The sequence below is a fragment of the Pteropus vampyrus genome, unplaced genomic scaffold (assembly GCF_000151845.1).
Source record: "Pteropus vampyrus isolate Shadow unplaced genomic scaffold, Pvam_2.0 Scaffold130, whole genome shotgun sequence".
Classification (NCBI taxonomy): Eukaryota; Metazoa; Chordata; class Mammalia; order Chiroptera; family Pteropodidae; genus Pteropus; species Pteropus vampyrus.
Window position 1 is genome coordinate 1,967,899 of NW_011888911.1, and position 15,022 is coordinate 1,982,920.

The following is a 15,022-nucleotide window of genomic DNA, read 5'->3' on the forward strand; positions in this document are numbered from 1 at the left end:
TCAGTTGTGGAGGTTGGGGTGTAGAGGCAAAGTCTGGGACTAGCAAGGTACAAAGAACACAATGACTGTAGTCCTGTCCTTGGCATCATCCCTGCCTTTGGCAAATCCAGAGGAAGAGGGAAGATCCTCCCTGCTTTACAGGTGGGTAAACTGGCCCAATGCAACTAGTTGAGTCAGAGAATCAGCCCAGCTTCTAAACTCTGCTAACTCTTTCACGAACTAGATCTAAACAGTTTGCATTTCTTGCTTATGAACCACATAAACTTTACTCTATCAGAAAGTAGAACTGAAGGGCCAACTTTTGCTCTTGAAGACCTGACTTCCGATTCTGCTCTGTCACTCAATGGCTTTAGTTTCCTTACCAGAAAAAAATTGGAAATAACTGCAGTTACTCAAAGGGCTATTGTTGGTATTAAATTAGGCAACGGATATGAATTTGCTCTGGCAGTATAGTGTACTAAAAAAGTGTGAGCTGTTATTACGCAGGTAGATCCCTCCTCTGATAAGCTGTATTTAGGTCCCTCCCCACCCCACCCCCCGCTGCCTCCTCACACACGCAGTTTATCTCACGCCTGGTTACTGGGTGCCCAGAAGCTAACTGTGATTCTGACTCCTCCTCTTAGGCCACAAAGTACTTAACTCATGCTTTTTTCCCCTCCAGTTTCTTAACTGCACAGCCAGATGCTTAGCCAGCTACTTAGAAGCCATATCATCTATGGGGCAGGAGGGAGGCATTCTGATGCTTTTCAGCCCCAGGCACTGGGTTCTGGAGCCATCTGGAGCCCTATCAAACTCTATTGATCCCCTTTGGCCCCTCTACACAATAAATACTGTGAGCTGCTCAGCAAGAGGCAATGCGATGGGGAAAGCAGGGCTTTGGCTCCTGGGGATTATTCCTCTCAGAGGTTAGTTGTGCCAAAGGTGGGTCAAGACAACCTGAGGAATAGCTGTCTGGTCTCAGTCCTCCTCTGAGCCATGTTGCCTCCATTCCCATTTCCTCTGCATCCATTTATTTCTCTCGAGTCCTCCTCTGCTGTGGAGGAAGTGGAGGAGGACACCTCTCTGCTTTGCTGGGGGGCAGAGGGAGGTGACAGAGGAGCAAGGTGCTTCTAGAGCCAGGAAGCCCCTGCCTGGAGGCTCCTCCCTGGCAGGCAGTGGGTGTGGGTAGGAGGCACCTGACAAGTGTGCCCCACAGGCTTTCGGATCCTGTCCCTCACATGTGCCACGTTAGCCTCTTGCCCACCAGGAGGAGGAAACAGGAAGATGCTCTCTGAGGTAGAAATAAACCCAATCCAGCATCTCAGATGCTTTTAAAAATAGCAACTTTGGGATAGTATTTCAGCTCCTATTTTTATCAGATTTATATGGTTGGTCCATGGAACTGAGCTGTTCCCAGGGTTCTCAATAGCAGGGACATCACCATTGTAGTTTTAGAAACCTGCCCATTGGCCGAGGCTAAAATGCATCCCAGGAACCTTTACGTTGGGAGGGATCCTGAGCTGTTGTTGCACGCAACCTTTGTCTCTGTTGAGGGCTGTGATCAATTAACCACAGAGAGCTTATGGCTTGCTTTTTACCTTGGTTGCCATGACTCCACTGCATAATCTAGGATCACACAGCCTTCTAGTTGAGAAGTTCTTTTTAATATCTAGCCCGAACACCTCTGGTGACATCTTTTTTGGCTCCTTTCGCCGCAGGAAAATAGCAGCTAACATTTACTTCGAGATTACCTTGTCCGCATCCTCTTATTTAATTCTCACAAAACCCCTCGGGGTAGGCACAGTCACCTCTCTTAGTGTAAGAGCAGTTATGTAACTTGCCCAAGTTCATACTTGGTTATGGTACAGATTCTGTGTCAGAACCATCAGACCATACTGCCTCTCAAGCAGAGGAGGAAAAGAATGTTAAGAATTTTTTTAAGTCAATTTTATTTATTTATTAACATTTTATTCCCCACCACCACCACACCCTCTGGTAACCATTAGTCCATTGTCCATGTCCGTGAGTCTGTTTGTCCTGTTCATTTGTTGCTTTTAGGTTTATATCCCACATATAAGTGATATCATGTGATTTTCAACCTTCTCTGTCTGGCTTATTTCGCTTAATATGATTATTTCAAGGTCCATCCATGTTGTTGCAAATGGCAGTAATATTCTATGGCTGAGTAATATTCTAAGAAATTTCTTGTGAGTGAAAGAGACCAAGTGTTTTACCTTTTGGGATACTGATTTTTAAGCTGGTAATTAAGAAACGAGAGACTCAAAGACCCTTTGACCCTCCCTGCTTTCCTACCCAAAAGTATCAGATAGAAGATCCTGCAGTCTTAGGATGTTTGCTTCAGCCTAATTTGAATTAAGTATGGTAAATAGGAGGGCTCTAGCAGAGGCCTGTTGGCTAGATAGCCCGTGTCCCATTGTTCGGATTTACCTGGCCAGAATTTGCTTGCCCTGTGTGTTCCACTCTTGCTCAACTATCTATAAATTGCCCATTCTCACTTCTGAAATCTATGACCACCAACCATTCCGCCTTTATCTCCTTTGTCCAAAATGTCGTTTTTAACCAATGTTGCCTGTCTTTGGAATTTTCATGCTTATGTGAATTCCCCATGTGCATGTACTAATTTGTCTTAGTCATTAGCCCAGCTAGGAAAACTTAGAAGGTAGGAGGAAAAGTGTGTGTATGTGTGTGTATATTTATATTAGTCTTGCCTTTCATTTCATTATGGTCCTTAAAGAAAAAACTGGCCAGTGTGCTAAATGACCATATGTGCCCCATGCTAGAAGCTAAATTCTGGGTCTCAACCATGCTGAGCCATGGTCTCCCTAACTGCTGGGCCTTTGCTGTGGTGGCCATTTGGCTATCAAGTTTTAACCTAGAAGTTTGGCTTCTCTAGGTATAAGCTTCCATAGCCTCCTCTGCTTTTTTCAAAGTACTCACTACCGTTGTAATTGCTTTTAATTAATGCCTATGTTCCTCACCAAATTGTAACCTCCATGTGCGCTCTATCTCCAGACTCTTGCTATAAACAAACAAACAAACAAATTAGGGCAGATGTTCAAAACCTGTTTATTGAATTGAAACAGTTTAAATAGATTCAGTCCATGCTTATTTTTTAACAGTGGTTAAAACTCAGTAGCTTCAAGTTTATATAGATGTCAAAATCCAATGTAATTTCAATAACAATAATAGAACATAGGGTTGCCAACATTTATTTTGCTAAGTGAGGATGTTTAAAAACAACTACCATTATCACCATCTTCTTATAAAAGGACATTTTAACATTATATACACATGTTTGGAATAAAGATTTGGCTCCTTTCTGAGAAGGAAGAGTTAGCAGACCTACATCAACCTATTTAGAAATAAAATAGACATATTACAATGTTTTTGGATATGCAAGTATTACCCGAGCAACATTTTCAACATTTCTTACTTTGGAGATCTGTATTCCACACACGTGAAAAGTGTAACTTCAATGTCGAACTTGTTTCGAAATGTCATTTTTCTCAGTTTCATGAAAGAATGTTGACAAATGTAGAACACTCAGCAATTTTGCTCTATGAGGAAACTTTTGGGCAAACTGAGAGGAGCCAAGGAACAATAGCAGTCAAGCCTCCAACTGCTCCCTTCCTTCTCTGAGCAAGCCAAGAAGAAAGTGGGCCAGGAACTGGGGGCTGAAAGCCAGTTATGGAGCCGTCCAGGATTTATCTAGGAAGAGTGACATCAACCACTGCTCCAGCAGAGCAGGGACACAGGCACGCATATCAAAGGCACGCAATTAAACACATAAGGCACTGTTTCCAGCACAGAGGACAGATGTATCATGCTGCCAAAGAGGGGCATGTGCTAGTTTATCAAGGTAGGGCTCCGGCATACTGGGTCTTGCTCGGGAAGCTCTCGGGGAAGGTGGGATGTTGGGTTCTACTGAGTGTCACAGAGGGAAGCATAAGGCAAAGGAGTGGCTCTTATTCTGCATTCCTTGGACTGAGAACCAGGAGATTTGGATTCAGAGTCAAGCTCCTTTACTCATAGGTGAAAGCCCTCAGGTGATGGCCCAGTTGCTGCCACCTTCTCCAGGCCTACAGTGCCTCGGATGGGGGGAGCTGCTCTTGGACACCTGTGGCCCTGGGGAAGAGACTCTCTAGAAAAGACTGGGTAATGGAATGTGTGGTCAGAAAGAGAGGAGACCTGCTCTAGGCTCCCTACGAGTTCAGAGGAGGCATAACAAGGCAACTGGCCTCTTGGTTCAGCCAGTTCTTCCTGGTAGGTCTTCAAGGGTCTCAGGATTCAGGTAAGATGGTGTTGCAGCAAGGGAACTGTTTCAGGTGGTGACAAAGGCAAGTAGCTATATGTTAAGAGGAGAGTCAGCAGGATCCATTCCATGGCCCACCACGCATCTGAACAGCTGTTTAATGGAGTAAAAGCAAATATTCTTGTGGGCACTGGCCACAGCTAGGGTCTCTGGGAGCAGGAGGCTTGTCTAGAGCACTTTCTGCCTTGCAGGTCTGTTCCCTCCCTAGGTCTTGGTTACTCCCATTGCAGGCACTGGGGGAGAACTGGGCCTGAAAGCAGAGTTGGCCCTGATGCATAAGCACCATCTCTACCTCCCGACAGAGGGGCAAAGCCAGGCCTCCCTCTAGAATAGCCCTTACGTACTATCTCCTCCTAGGCTCTCCCGCCCCCTGAACTGTGCTGCTGGAGGCTACTATGGGCCTTCCTGTTCTCATCATCACCTTCTAGTGTCAGCCCATTTAAGACTGCTGATAGAAATTTGGTGGATGGCTGAATAGCCCTGTGAGGAAGAAGAGATGGGACAGATCAGGCTAGGAAGTCAAGTGTGGAGAGGCAGGGAATGCCTTCCCAGGGCACAGTTCCAGGCAGATGGAGGCCCATCCCCTGGGAGGCTCTCGCTGTCTTCCTTCTGGTTCAGGATGCGTTGCCTATTAAGTCTTTTCCAAGTGTGCAACCTGTGTGTGAAGCCAGATAAGACCCCTGATGAGAGTTCCTGGCCCACTTTCTTCCTGGCTTGCTCAGAGAAGGAAGGGAGCAGTTGGAGGCTTGACTGCTATTGTTCCTTGGCTCCTCTCAGTTTGCCCAAAAGTTTCCTCATAGAGCACCCTTGACACTTACACACAGATTTGCATCATGCATCTTCATCCCCGCTCCCTCTTACAAAGCCGTAGGCTCAGAACACCTTAGGTCTCATCTAATGTGGGTAAATGTCAGCTCCAGGAAGAGACTTCTGACCATTCACCAATATCTAGGGCAGCGCCTTGCTTATAGTACAAGTTCAATAAACATTTGACAAATGAATGAATGGAGCTCAGCTCTGAATCCAGGTCTCCTGGTTCTCAGTCTAGGGGACACAGAATAAGAGCCACCCTCTCCTCTGCCTAACGCTTCTCTCATATCACTTAGCAGAACCCTATATCTTGCCTCCTCTGAGCTTCCTGAGCAAGACCCAGTATCCGTCAGCACCACTTTGACTAACTAGCACATACCAGCTCCTTTGGCACTGTGATATATCTGTCCTCTGTGCTAGAAAGACTACCTTATGTGTTTGTGTGCCTTCAGTGTACATGACCGTGTCTGTGATCTGCTGGAGCAGTGGCAGACGTCATCCTTCCCAGATAAGCCCCTGATGGCTCCCTATGGGCCATCAGTCTGTAGCCCCTTCTAAAGTCCCTCCCTGGCCTCAAGATTCTACGAACAAGGGACTATGAAACTGGTCACACTTGGAGCCAAGCCCTTCAGAGTTTCTGTACTCCACCACGCCCATATCATTTGCCCTTGCCAATACTGTTTTTGTACTTGATCTTCTGGCTGCTCTATGTGAGTTTGTTTTGTCTTCCTGCCTAGTTAATAAACTCAAGGCCAGGGACTCACTGACCAAATAACAAAGGCAAAGGCGGCTTTTTAAGCTTGCATCACCCGATTCGTATTAAAACCGTCCCACTTCCAAGCGGCAATCCTTCATCCTTGTCAACAAGTTTATCAGCAGGGTTGATTCACCCCAGCAGGGGTGACCTCAATGCTGGGAATGGAAAGAGGAAGTGCCATGAAAAACTGCTATAGATTATTTCCAGAAAGTCTTCATGTTTGGTTTTTTGAGGGCACTCCTAGACATACAGACCTAGAAAACTGTTAGGAAGGAGGAAGAGCAATGTGGCAGCAGAATCAGAGGGGGAAAACGGGAAGAGACAGAGCCAGATTCGGGACACAGAGCCAGATTCGGGACACAGAAATCAGCAAGGACGGGTGAGCAGGACTTGAAAAAGGCCTGAAGCCACCTCTGCCCCCCTCCCCCGTACTGTGGTCCCTTTTCAAGATCTTCCCCAGGGTTCTGCCCACGCCACATCCCTCAGCTCCTGCTTCCCCAGGCTGTGACATCAGTCCACATCGAATGATACCAATACTTTATTCACATACTAGGAATAAGCCAAATAACATATTTTTAAAAAATTCACTGGAATAAGCCAAATAACATATTTTTAAAAAATTCACTGGTGCTAAAAATCGCGCCCCCTCCCCCCCCCTTCAGTCACCCATATCTGTGTTCTTCTTCTGACAACCCGGGGCAGACTCAGTTTTTCTGGGCTTCCTGCAAGAGCTTGAGCAGGGTGTCATCCGCCCTGAGGGCAAAGGTAAGGGTGCGCTGCTGGTAGTGCTCTGGATTACACTCCAGGTTCTCAATTACCTCTGCCAACAGGTGAGCCCTCTCCACCCCCGAGCCAGGAGCTTCAAAGCCCAGGGCGGTGAAGTGCACATGCAGGTGGTAGTAGGACGGCAGGTAGTGCAGGTACACACGGAGGCGATCCGCTTTCACCTGGTAGCGCTGCAGGATGGCTTCCTGGTGAGAAAGGGTGTGGCAGGAAAGGGGTCACTGTGCTGCCCACGATCCAGCACCAGACCTTCCTCCTATCCTGACCTCAGACTAGCCTTTGGACACCTAACAAAACCCTCCAAACGGCACTCTGCCCACAGTGTGCTTTAGGTCCCTGTCTTCCTTTCTAGGGAATTAACAAAAACAGGTGACAGCAGCAGAGTTGAGGCTCTTTCTCCCAAATGAAGGGGATAGTGGCCTGGATCAGGGTTCTCAATGCCAGTCTAGATAAAACATTTGCTTCCTCAGACAGTTGCTGCTGGGAATCTAGGCAGTCCCAGTGCCTAAGGACAGGCCCAACAGACCCAGACTGGGGATGATTTGTAAACACTTAAAGCCTTAAGTGGGTGGGAGGAAGCCTGTTCTCCCTCTTGGCATGGAAACAGTGGAGCCTGGAAACAGTGGGGATAGGGATGGGCTGAGGTAGGGTCTTGGTGAAAAAGAAAGGACAGTGCTGGACCCTTGCTGAGAGAAGAAAGTACTGACTTTGGCCCAGGCTCCCACTCCCTTGGCCCAACCCCATCTTTTCTCAGGGGTAGGGGCTTTCTATCAAAGCCCTCTTCCAGAGACTCTAAGGCTTGGAGTTCACAGGAGACTCTGGTTTCCATTGTGGGCAAATCCCTCAGGAGGTCAGAGATGAAGAGAAACAGACCAGGCCCTGCGTGGGCTTGGAATACACCACAGAGCTGTATTCTGTTTGGAGCTCACCCCAGGGATCTCTGTAGCAGGGTGAGACCAGGGCCAGAGCATCCAAAGGGCTTCCTGGGATAAGGAGGGCAAGGACACCAGAGCTGTCAGGGCAAGTGAAAGTGTTGGCTCAGCATCTTCCCAAAAGAAAGACACCACTCTCTGCCACCCACCCAGAGGCTGTTTCAGGAGAAACAAGTCACTCCTACAGAGAAAGGTGGCCAGAGAGACACTGACATGGGCCAGCGGAAAGATAGCGCAGTGGAAAGCGCAGTGAATAGGGCAGTAGATAGGGCAGTGAAGGGGAGCTGGGGACCGGAGGCTAACAGACAGCTGACCCAGGTGGAGCCCTTCCTCCAAGTGCATCCAAGCCTTTGAGCAGCTCTTGTTGAAAAGGGTGAGCCTCTCCTGGCTGGGCATCTGTGACTGCTGGGCCCGGATGTGGGGGGTGGGGGCATCTTCAAATGTTTCAGAGTGGAAAAAAAGGCTGAGAACAATCCCACAGAATGGTAGATTCAGTAGGATCCTAACCTGATGTCGAGGCCTAGAGAGGTGAAGTGACCTGCCCAAAGTCAGCCAGCTGACTGATGTCAAAATGTCAGAACCCAGGGGGGTGGCTCCATAATGTAGTGGTTAGCACATCTGCTTTACATGCAGAAGGTCCTGGGTTCGCACCCCAGGTGGAACCACAGAACATATCCCAGGGCGCCAGGCCCCAGGCCCCAGGTGCATGCTGCGACCGTGTGGGAGGAGCCGCCCCGCCTTCAGAGATCCAGTTCTTAAGGGGAAACAGCAACATCTGTAGGTCAGGGGTGGAAGTGGGGGTATGGGGGGAATTAAAGAGGGGAAAAAAAATGTCAGAACCAGGACCACAAACCAAAACTCGACTCTCTTCCACCATCTCCCCTTGCTCCAAGGCTCCTTTTAGCACCCTATAATTTCATTCAATTCAATAAACATCCCAGAAGACAGTATCCCTGAATGCCGGGTGCTACAGAATGCAGTCACTGCCCTCAGGCTAGATGAAGAGGTTTGTGCCTACAGACATCAGAGCCGTGGACCCAGCTACCCTAAAAAAAGTCTGGCACAATGCCACTGTCACCAAGCAAGGCAGGCAATCCTGGGGTGGGAAGGCATCCCAAATGGGACCTGCGACATGGGGCCAAAGGGAGAGTATGGGTGAGGAAAGGTGGCTGAAAGTAGAGCTGGAGGGCTGGGCAGAACCTGGTGACAGGGTCTTATGAATCCATCTAAAGAACCTGTGTGTGGACCCGCACTGGCATCCAGAGAGAAGCCCCTTTCACAGACAGCCTTCCAGGAAAAGAGGAGAGTGATGCAGAGAACACACTGGAATGGAAGTGTAAATTCCTCTGGGCTTTGGTGTGACTCGTCCAGGGCAACTCACCTGCCCCTCACAGAGGATGTTCCTGAGCAGTGGCAGGTGCTCTGCAGTAAGGTCCCGGAGAGACCTGATGCCCCGGCGATGGCAGATGGCGATCAGGTACAGGTCATCGAGCTGCGCAGAGACCAAAAGTAAACCAGGCTCGGCAGGAGACAGAGTTAGGGGACGCTGCTAATCCTGGAACTCCCCATGGAGGCCAGGAAGCACCTAGACCCCAGGCCTACAGTGTCGGCCACAGCCAACCCAGCAACCCTAAGACAGGACCAATCTCCAGACAATGAGCGCATCCACATGCCCAGAGTGAATGGGACAGTCTAAGGAACTGAACTTCTGTTTATTCCCCCTGCTAAAGAATATCATAAAGGAGTATTTACATACTCAGGGTTGGTGGGGGGACAGGAAGAGGTTCAAGAAAGTGTCAAGGACAACTTTCCCTCCAAGAGTTTATGCTCTAACGGCATGTACACAAGTAACTACTATAAGACACGAAGTGATAAAAGTACAAGAGAAAGAAGGAAAGACTGGCTAGGATCTTCCAGAGACATTTCCTAGAAGAAAAGTAAGGGGATCTGGGTCTTGAAGAAGTAGATTTTAAAAAAGGGCATTCAGATAGAGGGAACGATGAAAGCTAAGTCTCAGAGGCAGGAAGGTATAGGGCATGTAAAGGCAAAGGCAAGTAACCTGATTTATCTGGAGTCAAAGGCATGTGAAGGAGTGTTGAGGGATGTGAAAGGTGGAAAAGAAGCCTGGGGCCAGCCCAGTAATAAGCACCACCAGAGCCTTAAACTTTTTCTCTCTTCCCCTATCTCCTAGGGCTCACAGGTGGCCATTCCCGTTGTCCTTACTGAAAATAATGCCTGGCTGAAAACTTGGAGATCACAACAGTGCAAAGAACCAAAATCAACAAGATCACATGCCAGGCAGCAAATGAACTCTTAATCTGACCCAGATATCCGTGACCGCCCCCCCCACCCCTGCTCATAGAAACTCTGGCTTTGGCTACTTATCACGTCCATGTGCGAGGCAGGCCCCAGACACCAGGGCTTCATGGTGTGGGAAGACATCCAACCCTGCAGTCTGAGCTGCTTGATTCCCCAAGGAGATAATTTGGGGACCGTGAGTCACCCAACCAAATCCCCAAGGACTCCGATTTAAAAAGTGAGAATGAGATTTTCCACGTGGTACCTGATGTCCAGCTATGCCTCTTCATGGCAACACAGTCTCTTCTAGACACTAACACTCTTCTCTGCCAGAGCTCCAAGGATCTGGGCTCTCTGCCCCAGACCTGATACAGATGAGCCCACTGGGAACGTCCTGGCAGATGACAAAGCTGTGCGTATCCAGGCCTCAGTTGTACCCACAAGTCCCTTCTGTGCTCTCCTTTCTCATGACACGTGTCTAGGACATTTACTCTCTCACTAGCTAGGGGCCCGAAGAGAAGCCAGGAAACAAAACTGTTCAAACCTGAGGTGTGTATGTGTGTGCCTGTGGGTGTCTTCAGCTTTTCCATGTGCCACTTTCACAGGAATCCCAAATCCTGGTAGCATTTGTTTTAGATAACGTCTGTTGACAAATCTCAAACATGACATTAAATCACACCTCTCTGCTCCACTGGCATGGAATGAGGCATGAAGCCTGGTGCTGAGTGTGTCAGCTCACGGGCTAGGTGAAGGAGGGAAAAGAAATCCATTCTTTGGTATCACACATTACCCCAGATTTTCTGCAGAGAGCCAAAGGGCCCCTGGCCAAGAGAAATGATCTGAAAAAAGTTAGACAAAGGCCTAGCGAGGGTCTCAGATTGTACCCCCAGAAGGTGGCCCATCAATCGCTGTGGGAGAAGACACCGTCAATCTCTTTTTACAAGGCAGGACAGTGAAATCAAAGTAACAGCTTCCTGGCAAGGGCCAAGATGGAATGGCTGGAGCTTTGGAGAGCCATCTCTGGAGTGACTCAAGGAGAGAGTTTCCTGGCCTGAGAGCCTAAGACCAAAGAACCTAAATCATATGAACTGAAAGTGAACGTGTGTCCATATAAACACAAACATATATGCTTATATATACAATACACAAAAACTATCTCTGGAAGGAGAGACAAAAAATAACCTCTTCTGGGGAAGTGAAATGGAGCAATATGGGGTGAGGAAAGTTAACTTTCACTGCACACTCTTTATACTATTTGCATTTTTACCATATGCATATATTAATCAGACTTACAAAAAAATAAGCTAATAAAAGATAAAGGTTATCTCTTAAGAGAACCAAGAAAGGGATGTTATAATCTTCAGGAAGGCAAAGCATCTAGCAAACATTAGGGACTTGATAAATACTTGCGGAAGGGATGGATGTATGGCTGGATGGACATATGGACAAAGAGTCTCTCTAATCCCAAGCCATCAGTTGGAGGGCTACATAAATATATGTAAAGCCTTCTGGGAGAATTGGCAGTAGGTGGAGATTCCAGGTGACTAGAAAGACTCCTCAAAGAAAATACCAGCACACCTCTCTCCTTCACTCTCCCCTGGTGCAAGGACAAAAACCAGAAGTCCAGCCTGGCCTGTCTTCCTGCTGGACAGACTGCCTAATTCTCAGGAGGTGTTGATTTTAGTGTTCTTCACAGGTCAGGGATTTGAGACAGTGACATATGGCACTACCAAGAGACAAGTGCTAATTAAGCAAACGTTAAGTACGATGGCACCTATATCGCCATCAAGGAAAGTCTGACATTTAAGCTTGCCCATTCACAACCCCTGAGCACGAGTCCAGCCATGTGGCTGAGAGGCCAGGGCCTTTCCTGAAGCCTTTTCTGTCTTAAATGGAACAGAGAGAGAGCAGTTCCATTGGCAGGATGCCTGCCAGCACCAGGTCAGAAGGACAATGATTTCCGTTCTCTGTGCTATGGACTTAAGTGTTTGGGACTTCTTGAATGGAGATACACAAATCTATCTTTTGTTGTCCCTGCATAGCTCTCAGACCATTCCCCTGCAAATCACAAGCTCTTCAGTGTTCAAGGATCCTGTGAGTCAGAAGTTCCTTCTACCCTACCCCTACCTCCCGTGACCCAGTGTGTAATCCAGGACCTCTCGGCGCAGGGCTGCCAAGGGGACAGATGGGGTTTACAGAGCTACACAAAGGCATTGCCTAGAGCTACCACCAGTATTTGTATGGCCTTGTCCCAGCTCCCAGCTCCCCCAACATCTCCGGAGCGAGTCCTGGCTTCACCTGTGGAGGTTGAGGCAGGAATAAGCTATAGGTATTTTCTCAGCCTCTCTCCACTACAACAACCCACATGTGGAGAGCCATCTTCTTAGATCTTACCTGGATCTAAGAAATCATCACAGTGTTCCAACTTCTGGAAACTCCCTACCACACCTGGAGCCATGTTCAGGAATTCCCACAAGCCTCCTATAAGAGACAGTTGGCACTCACTATTCTGTGTGCCTCTGAGCTAAAATGCTAGCCCTTTACCCCAACCACAGGCTCCCAGCCCTTCTTTTTTGGCAGCGAAAGAGTACCGTGGGAGGTCTAGAAATCACCAAATCACAACCAAGCAAACTGCAGGTGAGCTCGGTTAAAACCCAAAGGCCTAATGTGCAGGCCACAGCTGAGAAGGCAAGAGGGAAGGCACCCATAGAGAGGTGGACAGGGCCCAGACTCCAAATGACATCTTTTTGTGAGAGTCTTGCAACTGTGTGAGAAACACAGAAACCAGAAGTTTCCACCCAAACACAGAATGGAAACCTGAGCTTGAATTACTCAAAGATTCTAGTCAAAGGAGGGGCAGCCATTTATCTACTCCCCCTTTCCTACCCAGCAATCCTGCAATCTGGCTTCCTCAACCTTCTCCTGGCCCCCTGACCTGCTGCAAGCTGAGTCTGGCCCAATTCCAGCCTGCAGTGGGAACAGCACTTCCTCTAACAACATACTGCTCTGACTGTTCTGTTACTGTCCGGGTATGAAAGCCTACCCACACAGACAATGGTACATTGTGACTGGTGGTGGGACAGTGTAGGGGAGCAAGGATGGGAGGAAAGAAGGTGGAGAGATAGAGAGGTTACAGAGAACCAGACAGTGTGAATGAAGGTGGCTCCCTTGGAAACCAGCTCTTTAAAAGGTGAGAAGTGGGAGTGGGGTGGGGAGGAGACTAGGAAACAAAGCTGAGAGGCCTAGGTGGAGGTGAGGCTGTCAGGAGACCTCCTCTGCCACGAGGGTTCCTGCCTACCAGTACTTTAGACCATGGGCCTGCCTGGATCTGTTGGTGTCCAAAGGGAAGGAGAGATGCAAATGGTCTGCCCCAGGGCTCCAGGTAGTGACAGTGGCCTCCCAAGCCACTTGGCTGGTTAAAGAATAGCCCATGTGGTTACACAAAATCACCTCATTCTCCCCCTCCCCCTCCCCTGGGGGGTGAAAGAGAGATAGGAAGGGCTTTAAACTGACCCATTTAAGTGTAAACATTTGTGTATGACAGGTGTGCACTCTCACCTCAGAGCTCAGACCTCTCCTTGTTGGTTAATTATAATCTGCTTAGAGAGCAACGTGAGAAGGGCAGGATTAGGGCCAACCAGCAACATGGAGCAGGGTACTCCGAGAACCCCAGCAAGAAATCTTTTACCTGCTGTTGGTTCCACTTGAGGTCGGGAATGAGGACAAAGCCATCAGAGGGATCTGGGTTCTCGAAAACAATCCGGTCAGCTTCAGCCTTCTTGTCGAGAATGTTGTACACCCACTGGAAGGAAAGGGAGAAATAGGGGTCCATATCCAGTCACCACCCCTGGGGAGATGCCTCAGACTGAGCGGCCTGATCAGGGAAGCAACCTGATCCCTCCAGGAAGGCCAGCCACTGAGCTCTGGGGATCTAAACTCAGGCTGTCCCGTCTCCCAGCATCTGCTCTCAGGGGTCCAGAAGAGATCTTTCCTCCCCAACTATTGCTGACACTCGGTCACCAGCCATCCCTACAGGGTCCACCACTGTGCAGATGGGGCTGGCTCTTCAGGTTCTTCCGGGTTCTAAGTGGGCACACACTGCTGCAGCCTCACAGACCTGGTCTGCATGAACCCCCTTCACTGACCACAGGACTAGGGGAAAGCTGTCTCTGTGGACCCTGTCCCACTTTATTCAGGACCATGGCAAAGAGTCAGGTTAGGAGTTCCTCTACAGAGGAAGCTGCCTCCATGCCAGGGCAGGCAAAGGCTTCAGTTCCAGAAATAAATGTGTGGGATTCCTGCCCCAAGATTTTCATGGTGGTGGGATGAATACCTCTGCCCATCTGGAGCCACAGCAGTCTCAGCTGACATGGACCCTGTATGACAAAGCTGACCTGAAAGCCACATAGAGACCTTTCTTGTCAACCCAGGGCTTCCTGCCCTCCCTCACACCATTTGATTTGCTGCTATCACAGTCTTCAGTGACCCCATCCTTGGGTACTGTGCAGATGTCACTTTACAATTAAGGTCCTGGTGGTCTCTCCGGAGAAGCCTCCTGCAGGGAGGTTAAGATAAAGCCCCTGTTCTACAGGCTCGAACCCATGGATCTCAGACCTCAGTTCTTCACTTCCTTCAAACTCTGAGTGCCCTTTGCAAACTTGTGAATTGCCCATGCGCATGCATAAAAATTGGATTTTCTCCTGTTAATCTGTCTTTTTAACTTGATTACTAGCCCAGCTCAAAGAACTCAGAGGAAAGTATTACATATATTTTAGCCCCTACAAGAACCCCAGCAGACTTCACTGTGCAGTCCTGGGCCAGAACACTGCCCAGTCCAGCGTGCTGAGAGCTCCCAGAGAAGCATTTCCTGCCTGACTGGAACGTGCCACCAGAGAAAAAAGCCAGCCAGACCTGACCCGCAGCACCCCAAAAATAAAGAGGCAGGAGGTGGGGGGTGACCATATGGAGAGCCCTGGTGGGCCCAGCTCACAAGCAGGCGCCCGGAGCCCTGTATTTGCCCACAGCTGAGCAGCTCCCACAAGACTGGGTTCATCCCCCACCTAACTAGCTATCACCCTGGGTAAGTGACCTAATTTCTCTAAGCCTTTTGTAAAATGAGACTAATGATAT

The 15,022-nt window shown here is 48.7% G+C and overlaps 1 protein-coding gene across 2 annotated transcripts in view; it reads right to left on the minus strand.

Moving 5' to 3' along the window:
• Nucleotides 1–6,399: 6,399 nt before the first annotated feature.
• The window catches only part of DCPS (decapping enzyme, scavenger), a 31,814-nt gene continuing 23,191 nt past the window's right edge, over nt 6,400–15,022 (minus strand). The window contains exons 4-7 of one of the 2 annotated variants that reach the window (XM_011367085.2): nt 13,581–13,694; nt 8,976–9,086; nt 6,483–6,850; nt 6,400–6,447 (exon numbers count right to left, since the gene is read on the minus strand). In XM_011367085.2, the coding sequence (XP_011365387.1) occupies nt 6,584–6,850; nt 8,976–9,086; nt 13,581–13,694 (492 nt within the window). In that variant the 3' untranslated portion in view covers nt 6,400–6,447; nt 6,483–6,583. The remainder of the gene's footprint in view (nt 6,448–6,482; nt 6,851–8,975; nt 9,087–13,580; nt 13,695–15,022) is intronic. The other variant, XM_023534733.1, reaches the window with a different exon arrangement.